This window comes from Puma concolor, chromosome A1 (genome assembly GCF_028749965.1).
Source record: "Puma concolor isolate L17-30 chromosome A1, mPumCon1.1.hap2, whole genome shotgun sequence".
NCBI classification, from domain to species: Eukaryota; Metazoa; Chordata; class Mammalia; order Carnivora; family Felidae; genus Puma; species Puma concolor.
In genome coordinates, this window is record NC_141667.1 from 123,974,188 (window position 1) to 123,988,228 (window position 14,041).

Consider the following 14,041-nt stretch of genomic DNA (forward strand, 5'->3'; position numbering starts at 1 on the left):
TGCTGATATGCAAGCTATTTATCAGTTTACCCAAAGATTTATTTGATGTTAATGAATTTACCAAGTACTGACCCTTAGAAATAAAAAGTATATTTATCTTTGCCTCATTTTAAAGCGTTTTTTTCCCAACTATAGTATCTGCTAAGGGTGAATGTTGTAGTTTCCATCCTGAAGAACAACTTAAATTTGCATTATATCCACTACTACTTGAAAAATAATTTCTTTCTACCCCCCAACCCACTGAATCAGGAATTCAAGCTATATTTGTCTGATTGTTTACACACATTTTATTCCAAAAATGGTTTAAGGAGACTAGAGTATATAAAGCATTCCAAATCTAATTCATTCACTCAATTTTATTTTCCTGTTCTTATCTCAGATACAAAAACCAAATTGAAATTTGCATAGGAACTGTTATCTACTGCAATAAGCTTATCAGTCTTGTATGAAAAGAGAAAAATAGTTTAATCATTCTCAAGGCTGTTAAGAAACCAACTATATCCAGTATTTGAAATCCTTTTGATAAGATAGCAGCCACTTGGAAAATCCCAAACTTTCTTACTAAAAAAATATTGTAAATGGCTACACAAAGGAATCTTAGGTTTTATGTGAAAGTGAGCTGTAGTCTTCATTTTGGATCACTTTTTAAAACAGTGATTTGAGGGGCGCCTGGGTGACTCAGTCGGTTGAGCGTCCAACTTCAGCTCAGGTCATGATCTCGTGGTTTGTGAGTTCAAGCCCCATGTCGGGCTCTGTGCTGACAGCTTAGAGCCTGGAGCCTGCTTCGGATTCTGTGTCTCCTCTCTCTGCCCATCCACCACTTGTGCTCTGTCTCTCTTTGTCTCTCAAAAATAAATGAATGTAAACAAAATAAAAAATGAAAAAATAAATAAAATAGTGATTTGATTATTATAGATCTATGCAAAAGATTTATAGTTATAACTACTTTTAATTATTTTTTAATTGTGGAAGCCATAAACTCAAGACCAACATATTCGCCTAAAGAAGAGCAAAAAATTTTAGCACATGGGGGGTGAGAGTGACTAAATTCAGAAAAAAACATGACTAAGAAATAAATCCCCTTGCATTTGCTAATTTAAATAATCCAGTCCCTTTGAGAATGATGCCATACTGAAGGTCCATTCCATTTTTGGTTTAAGGAATTTGTTCATTAATTAAGTACACATAAAGTACACATTAAAGATCGTTTTTCAAGTCCCCAAATTCCAAGGCTATCATATAGCTAAATAACTATGGTATACCAGTAAAGCTATGGGTTGGTTACTGATCTTGACACAGACTATAACAAATACTATGCCTTGAAGAGCTGTAGAGTACTCATGATTAGCCTGAGTTTAATGCCATCCAATAAAGAATATATTAAACATGATTATAAAATTAAGATGTCATAACTTTAAAAGAAATTGACATATTCCTTTTTTGACAAGTATGTTAAAAGCAATTCGTGACTTGGAAAATTTTTTGGTTTCATTCCAAAATTTTAATAATTCTAAATAGAATGAAAAGAAACCATCCATAAAGTTTTTTGAAATAGTTATCTTAAAACAGAGACAGAGGAAGACATTGTCAGACTAAAAACATAATGTGTCTTTACTATCTCCCAACTTATCCTGAAATCCCACCTTGTTTCCTCTCCTATTTGCACTACCTCTTGCAAAGGCTTTAAAATTATTATGTTGCTGGGTAAAATGCTAATTAGTTATGTTAAATTTTTGGTGCATAGTTGTGTTTTAAACATGCCCCCCCCCAAAAGCAAAGTAAAATAAATAAGACTAAATTGGTAAACACACAATTCTCTGTTTCATTAATTGCTCAGATAAACAGATACCTTAGTATAAGACCTTTCTGCAAGGGGGATAAAATGATATTATAAAGGGCTGAAAGAGAAGGCAGATATAAAAGAAAGGAATTCTGTACACAAGTTTAAATACTTCACATTAACTTATCATTTGTAATCTCTGAGAGTTACAGACTGGCCATGGGAAGTATTAACACTGAAGGCAATGCCATGCTTAAATTCCTGCCACAATTGTCTTTTCTGGTGTTCCTAAACTTGAATAGAGATTTCAAGGGGTTTGTTTTTTTTTTTTTTTTTTTTTAGTGTTTTTTTTTTGGGGGGGGGGCGGGGAGAGACAGAGACAAAGAGAGAGAGAATCCCAAGTAGCCTCCGCACTGTCGCACTGTCGGTGAGGAGCCAATGTGGGCTCGAACTCATGAACTACAAGATCATGTCCTAAGCCAAAATCAATAGAGGGATGCTTAACCAACTGAGTGACCCAGGTGCCCTGAGATTTCAAGATTTATGGGAAGCTTTTTGTGAGGCACATTCAGAGTAAAAATTCAGTCTGCATACAGAACGGAAAGAGTATTGCTAAGAACCAGAGTCAAGATCGTAAACTAGTTGCACTGCTATTTTGTAACACTGAACTTAAACAAAAATTAAATCATAGGGACCAGATAACATGTTTTAGAATGTAATAATGAATAGGATAGTGTTGGCATCCTGCGAGTTAATTATCTGGCATTTCTCAGTCCACCTCTTCCAACACAACCCTGTTTAAGATGACTAAAGTAGTTATAACCTAAATTGCACTTATATGATATGAAATCAGTAGGAAACATTCTTTTTTTTTTTAATTTTTTTTTCAACGTTTATTTATTTTTGGGACAGAGAGAGACAGAGCATGAACGGGGGAGGGGCAGAGAGAGAGGGAGACACAGAATCGGAAACAGGCTCCAGGCTCTGAGCCATCAGCCCAGAGCCCGACGCGGGGCTCGAACTCCCGGACTGCGAGATCGTGACCTGGCTGAAGTCGGACGCTTAACCGACTGCGCCACCCAGGCGCCCCTAGGAAACATTCTAAGAGAACAATTCAATTTTCTCTTCAAATTTTTCATATTTATTTTGACTAAAGTAACTTTTTTGAGCTCCTTAAAGTGATTTTCAAATATTCTCCATTATTAAACATAATCATGACTCTTTCCTCAGAATGAAAAAGCTAATACTTGAATATCATAAGCAAGATTTCATGCTGATAGAGGAGTAGATGATAAAAAGCTACTGCGTAAAATTATGTCAATAACTATTACATAATAACTATTTTTATGTTTAATGTTTATTTTTGCGAGAGAGCCTGCGAGTGGGCGGGGGGTGGGGGGCAGAGAGAGAAGAGGACAGAGGATCCTAAGCAGGCTTCCTGCTCATAGGAGGGAGCCCAATGTGGGGTTCGAACCCATAAGACCATGACCTGAGTCAAAGTAGGATGCTAAACCGAATGAGCCATCCAGGTGCCCCAATTATGACATTTATGAACAAAGTTTAAGTCTACACATCTTACCATTAAAAACAAAATGTAAACACTGCCTACTGAGGATATAGTATGCATTATAAGTTATATTGTTTCACCATCAAGAGAATTTACCAGAGCAGTCTTTGTTAAGATAATAGGGTCATTTCAAAATTTAGATTTGAAAGTTAAATAAAATTAAAGTACTAATGAGTACAAATTAAATAAAGTACTAATCTCATAAAAACTTGTAACATAAAAAAGACAGTGGTTTAAGGGAAAAAACCTACAAACTACATCAAATACTTGTATTGGAAATATAAATATTTAAAAATAGGTTGAATTTAAAAAATTGAAGTATCAAGAAAAAATACATAAGGTACAATAGACAAAATACAGCATGAACTTTAAAATAAATATTATATTAGGTATTACTAAAATATTTGATTATACAAATATGCTGTTATAAAGGATGAAGATATCTGAGACATACATAAGATGGGGGAAAGCGGTTAATAAAATATTATTCATAAGGCAACATATGGAAATAAAAAGTAATAACTCACCTTCCTTGAGTAGTCCTCTCCACTAGACTGTTCTTCCCTTTGCACATCTGGTACTGGACACGGGGTAAGGCTGGGACTAAAAGCCATGAGGTCGGTCTTGGGCGGACCCTCCCCAGAACACACCCTCTGCCGCCTCTGCTGCGAGTACGACCAGCTCCCCACCGCGCTGGAACACACCAGCGTGGGCTTCCCCGGCCCGCACGCGCCCTCGCTGGGCGGCGCCGAGCACCGCAGCGCCACGTACAGCAGCAGCGTGAGCACCAGCAGGCTGGACACCGCGCAGATGGCGATGATCAGGTACACGTTGACATCCACCAGCGCCATCTCCGCGCCAGCGGCGCCCGCCAACACCCGCGACGAGGCCTTGGGCGCCTGGCCGCTCTCCACCAGCGACAGCAGCACGGTGGCCGTGGCCGTCAGCGCCGGCTCGCCGTGGTCCCTCACCAGCACCAGCAGGCGCTGGCGCGGCGAGTCCGCCTCGTCCAGGCTGCGCGTCGTGCTGATCTCGCCCGTGTACAGCGCCACGCGGAACGGGCTGCGCGCGCCACCCGCCGCCGGCTGCAGCTCGTACGACAGCCACGCGTTGTAGCCCGAGTCCGCGTCCACCGCGCGCACCTTCGCCACCACGTGGCCCGCGCCCACCGACCGCCACACCAGCTCGCTCACCGCGCCGCCCGCGCCGCCCGCCCCAGGCAGCGGCAGCAGCGCGGGCGCGTTGTCGTTCTCGTCCAGCACGAACACCTGCAGCGTCACGTTGCTGCCCAGCGGGGGCACGCCCGCGTCGCGCGCGCTCACTTGGAACTGCAGCAGCTCCAGCTCCTCGTGGTCCAGCGGCTGCAGCGCGTACACCTTGCCGCTCTCGGCGTGCACCGACACGTAGCTCGACAGCGCACGCTCGCCCACCCGCCGCTCCACCAGCGAGTAGGACACCAGCGCGTTCTCCTGCGCGTCCGCGTCCCGCGCGGACACCGTGAAGATGTGGCAGCCGGGAGGGTTGTTCTCCTTCACGAACACCGTGTACTCGGCCTGCGCGAATGCCGGCGCGTTGTCGTTCACGTCGGCCACTTCCACGGACACGCTGGCCGTGGCCGACAGCGAAGGCGAGCCCCCGTCCCGTGCGGTCACCACTACAGCATAGTCCGACACGCTCTCGCGGTCCAGGGCGCTGTCCAGCACCAGCGAATAGTAATTCTTGAAGGTGGACACCAGCTTGAAGGGGACATGGGGCGACAGTGTGCAGGTCACCTGGCCATTAGCTCCAGAATCACGGTCGGACACGCTGATCAGGGCGATGACAGTGCCTACCTGAGCATCTTCTTGTACCGGAAGAGCCAAAGAAGTGATAACCACCTCAGGTGAATTATCATTTTCATCCAGAATTTCCACTAAGACAGTGCAGTGACCAACCATAGGTGGGTTTCCTGTATCTGTCACATCTACATGAATTTCATAAGTGTTACTGTCCTCAAAGTCAATAGCATCATTTATTCGTATTTCTCCCGTTTTTTCATTCATTAGAAATTTCCTTCTTACGCTGGATGGAACCAAAGCACTAAATGAATATATCATTTCTTTGTTTATTCCTTCATCCGCATCAGACGCATTCAGCCATATTACTAACGTTTGGTTCGCTGAATTTTCATACATTTTAACTTCATAAACGGATCGGTCACACATAGGCGCATTATCATTGGCATCCAACACCAAGATCAGCAGAGTAACAGATCCAGTATATTCGGGTTTGCCTCCATCGGTTGCCGTTAATAATAACTGAAGCTGAGGATTTGCTTCACGATCCAGCATTTTTCCTAGAACAAGCACTGGAAATTTGCCTTTGTCTTTTTTGTTTATAATATCAAGAATGAAAAACTCATTTGGACTGAGTCTGTAAGTAAGCACTGCATTCTCTCCAACATCCGCATCAGATGCGCCTTCTAGCGGAAATCGAGAGTCAAGCAGCCGAGATTCGGGTATTGAAAGCTTTTGTTCTGAGACGGAGAAGACTGGTGGGTTGTCGTTAATGTCCTTCACCTCCACCTCCACATGGAAAACCTGCAGCGGCCTGTCCACGATCACCTCCAGGTGGATGCTACACTCTGCGTTCCGCCCGCACAACTCCTCCCGGTCGATCCGAGCATTCACAAACAAAATACCATTCTGCAGATTTACCTCCAGAAGATCCCCGCGACCTTTGGACTCCACTCGGAAAAACCGCGGCACCAGCTCCGCCAGCTCCAGCCCCAGGTCCTGCGCGATGCGGCCCACGAAGGTGCCGTGTTTGGCTTCCTCCGGGACCGAGTAGTGGACCTGACCGCTCCCCGCCTTCCAGGCTGCGACGAGCAGAAGCAAGAGAAGCAGGCGCCAGTCTCTTGGCCCCCTGGGTCTGTAGACCAACATCATACCTTTCTGCCGATTTACAAATTGATGAATCAGCGGTCTAGAACAACTGCTGTCTGAATTTTCCTATTCGATTTCTTACATCCACTTTTATGGAAACGGCCGAGATCTGCGAATGTAGTTCCTTTCTAGTCCTCGAGAAACAGGATTATGCCTTTGTTCCAAAAAAAATTTTGTGGAAGACAGCGACATCCGGTGGCTGAATGTGTAAGTACAATTCCGTGAGTTTTAACAACTTGTCTTTCATTCACAGCGTTTGATTCTATTTGTACATATTTGTAGCTCTATGGATCTTCAAAACTTCACATGAGGTCTCTTTTGTACATAATAGTAATCATTGTCGACCTTCAGTTCAGCGTTTTCTTAAATTCAGAATCTCGGGAAGTAATTTCTTCCCCATGACTCTCATTAGCTACATTTGAAAATGCTCTTAATATTTTATAATACTAGTGTATTAGTATTTGCTGGATAACAAATTTATATGTCTTCAAGTTTGATACTTAATTCATTTCTCTTTCTCATTATTTTTGCGATTAAATAAACCTTACCAGATGCTAATCTCAAGTATCACTTCTCTGTGAGGTGTTTGAAACTCTTAAATTTCAGTAATCACTAGAAAGTTGAGAGAAGAACACCGGCTCAATATTGGAAATGACTCCATTCTGATTCCTATTCTTAAACTTACTGGTTGTGTGACTCTCTCTGTCTCTGTTTCCAGTTTCATAACATTCATACAATAATAATATGGGGGTTGTGTGAATTATGATACATTAGATACCTAGGATATTACCTTAAGGAGACCTAGGATATTACCTTAAGGAAAGTGAGTGGCTCATGAATGGCAATATTTTCAGCCCTCAATTTAGACACATTTATTTTCATAATGGTCTAGACCAAAATCAGCTTTTTGGTAAAAATTATTACCTATATAATATTATCATTCTGCAATACCTTTACGATTGCTACTACACAGGCTGAGTGGTGGGTGGTTCCCATCTTAGGAAAGCAGAAAAGTACTTTTTTTGAGAAATCAGTTATACAGGGAGAAGTTACATTTTTTATATGTATCTTACATGGGAAAAAAGAACTTTAATTATGATTCTAAAGATAAGCACTTTCATCTTTGTTACATTTAAGCTTTTTGAGTACCCCAAATATACAGTTTGGGAATTATCTAATAGTTTTATCAGTGTCAATAAAATATCCATTATCACCTGGAGTAAAATATTTTCTGTCTTAGAGTTTTTAGAATCAAGTATTTAGCAGATGAAATTCTCTATTAATATATCTGCACTACTGAAAAAAGAGAAAAAGTTCTTTTTTTTCCCCAAAAAGGAAAAACTTAATAATAGGACCTTTGGTCTTATCCAAAGGTTATTTTCTTTACTTTAATGATATTAAATGAAATTAAAATATTGTAAGTTATAACAGAGATCAATAATTTTGAACTCTTTCAGTTGCTATTAAGAGCTGAAAAACAGACTAACACTTATGAACAAAAAAAGTGACAGGAATGAGAGTCATTTAATTCATGGATTCACGTGTGCCATTAAATTGTTTTTATAATCTTCTACTTCTTCAGATTGACCCTAGGTGAAAATCCATTCAAATTCTGGTTTTAGTGGCTATTTTTCTTGTAAAGCACAAATTAAAGTGTAACAACTTATGTATCTATCTACGATACCAATCAGTGTTTAGTTTGAGCTACTTTCTGGAATCAAAAAATAAGTTTATTAGTGAATAATCATCGCAACACAAGGTAATAATATAAACTATACTCCATTCCTGTTAATGTGCATTTTATAGCAAGTAATAGCATAAATGTGCCAGTTAAATCTGCAATAATGAATACAAAGCAGGGGTAGTTAAATTATATACTCTCAAATAATAGGAACTTGCTTCGCTAAGTGTCTCATAAGCCTATTAGATCTAAAACTTCAGCTGAATAAGAAACACCTGGAGTGCTTATTGAAAAGCAAGTTTGCCAGTCCTACTTATTTCAGAAATTGTGGAGTAGAGTCTGGGAACCAGAATGTTCAATAAGGACTCCAGATGTTGCTAATGCAGTTAGCATTATCAGGTCTAGGATAGGATAGGCTGGCCATAGACCCCAAGTTACCTGGGATATACTCTGTTTATGTCTGTAGTCTTGTATACTTACTTATACTGTCCCTTCACTCTCAAAAGTGTCTAAGATTAAGTCAGAACTTAGATAGTTAACCCTATATAAAAACTACAATTTAGGGGCTGACATAGGAAGTTTCATTCTTGATTTAATGGTTGCTGCTTGAATTGAGGAGTGTTACCCACAGGAACACAGAGGGCTAGTTACTAGGCAAAAAACTAAAATGTCTTCCATGCTCTCACTTCTCCATTTTGAACTTCTCAGCTGTTTCAAATCCTAACCTCCCTGGATCCCAGTGTGTGCATGCTTCCTGATGATCCAAAAGATAAATACATTGCTAGATGTTCACTGATCTTCTGAAAATTTGCACATGATGATAGCCCATATTAAAGAGAAAATAAATATTAATATAAAGGATGAAATTACCAATTATATCAATACAGCTATCAATAATAAAGAATAAAATTTATAATTATAGAAAACATAGTAAATAATAAATAATACTAGCTCTAAGAGACTAAAGGAGCGGGGAGTTAGATTTCTAGCACTCCTCGATCCATATAATTCATATAACATATAATCAAATACCTGAGCCCAATTCAAGTAACATATGGAACCTGAAAAAAAGTGCAAGGACAGAGATATTTGAAGGTATAAGTCTAGATCTAAGGCGAGTTATGCTGACAGACATAGACAAGATTGATTACAGGAGCTCAGAGAATACTCAAGTTTGTAAATAAACATGATGAAAAGAAAACAGATCACTTTGTAACATATAACAAACATGTCCTCTATAAGGGAAAAGAAAAAAATACTGAAATATATTATTTAAATTAATTTCACTTGCACTTTCATTGTTATATTGTGGCTCTATTCTCAAAGGTACTCTGATTTTGCTCTGAGGTTTTTTTTTTTAAGTTCATTTATTTATTTTGAGAGAGAAGAGAAAGCATGCATGAGCAGGGGAAGGGCAGAGAGAGAGGGAGAGAGAATCCCAAGCAGGCTCCATGCTCTCAGTGCAGAGCCTGGGGAGGGGCTCAAACTCACAAACCATGAGATCATAACCTGAGGGAAAACCAAGAGCTGGACGCTTAACAACTGAGCCACCCAGGTTCCCCACTCTGCTGAGTTTTTAATTAAGGAGTACCTTGTAAAATATCTAACACAATAAAAACACCAGAATATAAAAATAAGTCACATAACAAAAATGCTACATAAATATACAGGAAGTTTCTAAAATATATATTAGAAAATAAAAGCTTGGACTAAAGACCCAGTGTGAAGAACCACCACAATTCAGGAAATATAAATTTAACATGTAATAAGTTTAAAGGTGTACAATCTCATCTCCAGATTTCTGTCTTTCAGAATATTGAGAAGAAAAGTAAATCATCCTCTCCACTGATGGAGTAACTTTTTAAGTTACAGACTATGAATTTCAAGAGAATTCAGAGTGTAGAATTTAGATATATCTCTAATGCTCACACATTATATACTAACAAAATTTTTAGTAAAAAGGAGAAAGTCATTTGAAGAAAGAAAGTACATGTCAGGAAGTATTTTCTCCAATATCAGATAAAATATCAATGTCAAGCATAAAGAAACATATTTTACACAAGTTGGAAGGAGTATTACATTTCTAACATTTGGTGTTTGATTCCTAAAGCAAAGTAACTGATTTCGAGGGTACACTGAAATTTACTCATTGACGTAAACACTGAGTAGTGCTGACCAACCATGTTTCCAGTCTCCATCCAGAGGAAAGTAAAAAACTACAAAGTTAACAAGGTAACAGCTACTACATATTTCTGCTTATGGGTTTCTTATAAACAACAGAATTATACTAAAATATCATGCATACTTTAGAAATGAATAAATGACAGAGTGATGCTGAAGTATACTTAATGTGTAGCAATTAAATTGTTTTTCAACTGATACTTCTCAGGCAGAGAGGTAGCCTGGCTATAGAAATTCAATACGACCCCATAACAGATTTTAAATAAAACTGATTCAGTACCCAATAAATACCTACTCAATGTATGGTTTTTAATGATTCTCATTAGAAATTGAAACTCAAAAGTCAGGTATAAAAGTACTCACTTCTGAAAAACAAGAAAATATTGACAGATCTCTATAATAACTGGGTAAAACTATTTAAGTACCGTCTGAGGTAACGAGAATATTTTTCAGGCTTCAAATATAAATCTATAAATAAATAAAATATTTGAACAACCGACCTTTCCAGAAGACTCCAAAGAAGCTTGTGGATCTTCCGTTGGATTCAGAGATCCAGGACACGGGGGAAGGCTGGGACTAAAAGCCATAAGGTCCGTCTTGGGCGGACCCTCCCCAGAGCACACCCTCTGCCGCCTCTGCTGCGAGTACGACCAGCTCCCCACCGCGCTGGAACACACCAGCGTGGGCTTCCCCGGCCCGCACGCGCCCTCGCTGGGCGGCGCCGAGCACCGCAGCGCCACGTACAGCAGCAGCGTGAGCACCAGCAGGCTGGACACCGCGCAGATGGCGATGATCAGGTACACGTTGACATCCACCAGCGCCGTCTCCGCGCCAGCGGCGCCCGCCAACACCCGCGACGAGGCCTTGGGCGCCTGGCCGCTCTCCACCAGCGACAGCAGCACGGTGGCCGTGGCCGTCAGCGCCGGCTCGCCGTGGTCCCTCACCAGCACCAGCAGGCGCTGGCGCGGCGAGTCCGCCTCGTCCAGGCTGCGCGTCGTGCTGATCTCGCCCGTGTACAGCGCCACGCGGAACGGGCTGCGCGCGCCACCCGCCGCCGGCTGCAGCTCGTACGACAGCCACGCGTTGTAGCCCGAGTCCGCGTCCACCGCGCGCACCTTCGCCACCACGTGGCCCGCGCCCACCGACCGCCACACCAGCTCGCTCACCGCGCCGCCCGCGCCGCCCGCCCCAGGCAGCGGCAGCAGCGCGGGCGCGTTGTCGTTCTCGTCCAGCACGAACACCTGCAGCGTCACGTTGCTGCCCAGCGGGGGCACGCCCGCGTCGCGCGCGCTCACTTGGAACTGCAGCAGCTCCAGCTCCTCGTGGTCCAGCGGCTGCAGCGCGTACACCTTGCCGCTCTCGGCGTGCACCGACACGTAGCTCGACAGCGCACGCTCGCCCACCCGCCGCTCCACCAGCGAGTAGGACACCAGCGCGTTCTCCTGCGCGTCCGCGTCCCGCGCGGACACCGTGAAGATGTGGCAGCCGGGAGGGTTGTTCTCCTTCACGAACACCGTGTACTCGGCCTGCGCGAATGCCGGCGCGTTGTCGTTCACGTCGGCCACTTCCACGGACACGCTGGCCGTGGCCGACAGCGAAGGCGAGCCCCCGTCCCGTGCTGTTACTACTAGAGCATAGTCCGACACGCTCTCGCGGTCCAGGGCGCTGTCCAGCACCAGCGAATAGTAATTCTTGAAGGTGGACACCAGCTTGAAGGGGACATGGGGCGACAGTGTGCAGGTCACCTGGCCATTAGCTCCAGAATCTCGGTCAGACACACTGATCAAGGTGATGACTGTGCCCCGCTGAGCATTCTCTGAGATAGGGAGAGACAGGGAAGTAACAGTCAACTCTGGAGCATTATCATTAGCGTCCAAAACTTGCACAAGAACTGTACAGTGACCAGCTAGTGGTAGATAGCCTTTATCGATCGCTTCTACTCGAATTTTGTAGGTTTTACATTCTTCAAAATCGATATGTCCTATTGCTATAATTTCTCCATTTATGGCATCCATGTAGAATTTAGATTTTATATCTGGGGAAACGTCACTAGAGAATGAGTAAATAATATACCCATTCATGCCGTCATCCAAATCTGAGGCATTGAGTTTAATTACTAATGTTCCATTGGGAACATTTTCTGGTAATTTCACCGCATAGAGTGTTCTGTCGAAAACTGGTGCGTTGTCATTGGCATCCAGCACTTTGATGAGTAACTGAACAGTGCCAGTCAGCTCAGGTTTGCCTCTATCAGTGGCTGTGAGCAATAAATGAAGTTCCGGAGATTCTTCCCTGTCTAAAGATTTCCGTAATACAAGACCAAGAGGTTTTTCCTGTTCGCCATTGGTTGGTACGTCCAGAGAGAAAAACTCGTTGGGGCTCAGTCTGTAAGTCAACAGAGCGTTCTCCTCGATATCTGCATCGGAAGCGTCCTCTAGTGGAAACCTAGAGTCAAGCATCCTGGATTCGGCTATAAACAGATTCTTTTTTGTCTCTGGGAATACGGGCGGGTTGTCGTTAATGTCCTTCACCTCCACTTCCACATGGAAAACCTGCAGCGGCCTGTCCACGATCACCTCCAGATGGATGCTGCATTCCGCGCTCCGCCCACACAGCTCCTCGCGGTCGATCCGAGAATTCACAAACAAAATACCATTCTGCAGGTTTACCTCCAGAAGGTCCCCGTGGCCTTTGGAAGCCACTCGGAAAAGGCGCGGCACCAGCTCCGCCAGCTCCAGCCCCAAGTCCTGCGCGATGCGGCCCACGAAGGTGCCGTGTTTGGCCTCCTCCGGGACTGAGTAGTGGACCTGGCCGCTTCCGCTTTCCCAGGCTGTGAGGATTATAAAAAACAGCAGTAGATGCTGGTGCCCCCAGTCGCCTCGATTCGAGTACACCATTTCAAATTAATTGGGATTTTAAAATTATTCAAATCGGCGTAACTTATCTCAAAATTTGGAGGAATCTTCTCTCTTCGTTACTATCCTGATGTGCTCTCCATTGTTCAACATCCGCATAGAAAAACACAGTGGAGAATCTTTCTAATATGAAAACGGAGGACTTCGTTTTGTCTTGAATGAGAGAATTTCGCGGTAAAGAGCGACATCATGTGGTCAAATAGTAAGTACGAACTATAATTATCAATTTTATTAATAAATGTTGAATTTTATTTTAACCTCTGATTTTTTTCCTTCAGTTTTCTTAAAGCGTAGAACAACACTTCTCATGTTTGCTGAAAGCATTAAGAGACTTAACTTCTGAATATTTAGTGTGACCATAACTGTGGTCTCCTTATGCCTTGAAAATACGTTTTCCCAGTTTTAAAATAAAAATAAAATGAATCATGTCAGGAGCAGTAAATTTTAAAATCTTTTGTTTATATAAAGTTCAGACAACTTCATTTCTTAGATTTCTGTTAAGAAAATTCTTGGTATCTCTAGGGACCCAAGATCTCAAGTATTTACGAATGGAAGAAAAACTTAGAAGAGGTACTTGTTTGTAGGAAGCAAGGAATATAAGCAACTAATTCATATACTTTTCTTGAGAAAACACAATAATAGAGGGTTAGTGGGGTCTTTGAAGAGAAATCATTTGTATTAAGTGAATTTTGCATGGAGAAAGTATCTTGAATTTTTCTTTTCATCAGAATTTATATACTCCATTCCAAAAGTTCATGGTTCTTATCTCTTTATTCTTTCCATTCTTTCTAAGTCCCAGATTTTATGAATGTCCACCTGTTTTTACAGTCTCCAATTTAATTGAGATTATTTCATAACATAAATTTATTTCATCACATAATGTTAGTGTTCATCTGGCATACTTAGAGCAATCCATCAATCAAGCTTGGGGTGTTTTATCATTTTCAGTTTTACTTAACAGAGCAAATTCTCATGAGTATTTTATTCCCATGT

The 14,041-nt window shown here is 42.2% G+C and overlaps 2 protein-coding genes across 2 annotated transcripts; one reads left to right on the forward strand and one right to left on the reverse strand.

Annotated features, from left to right (window-relative positions):
* The first annotated feature begins 1,999 nt into the window (after positions 1–1,999).
* LOC147584416 (uncharacterized) lies at positions 2,000–5,233 on the forward strand. Its single transcript, XM_086716450.1, has 2 exons — positions 2,000–2,094; positions 3,901–5,233. The coding sequence occupies exons 1-2, from the start codon at positions 2,000–2,002 to the stop codon at positions 5,231–5,233; spliced, it is 1,428 nt and encodes a 475-aa protein (XP_086572576.1).
* A 2,203-nt stretch (positions 5,234–7,436) lies between these two features.
* On the reverse strand, positions 7,437–13,336 carry LOC147584417 (protocadherin alpha-7-like). The gene is made up of 2 exons (XM_086702338.1): positions 10,634–13,336; positions 7,437–8,752 (listed from the first exon to the last, which is right to left on the reverse strand). Exons 1-2 carry the CDS (start codon positions 13,028–13,030, stop codon positions 8,666–8,668), a joined length of 2,484 nt encoding a protein of 827 aa, XP_086558464.1. The 5' UTR covers positions 13,031–13,336; the 3' UTR covers positions 7,437–8,665.
* Between the last annotated feature and the right edge of the window lie 705 nt (positions 13,337–14,041).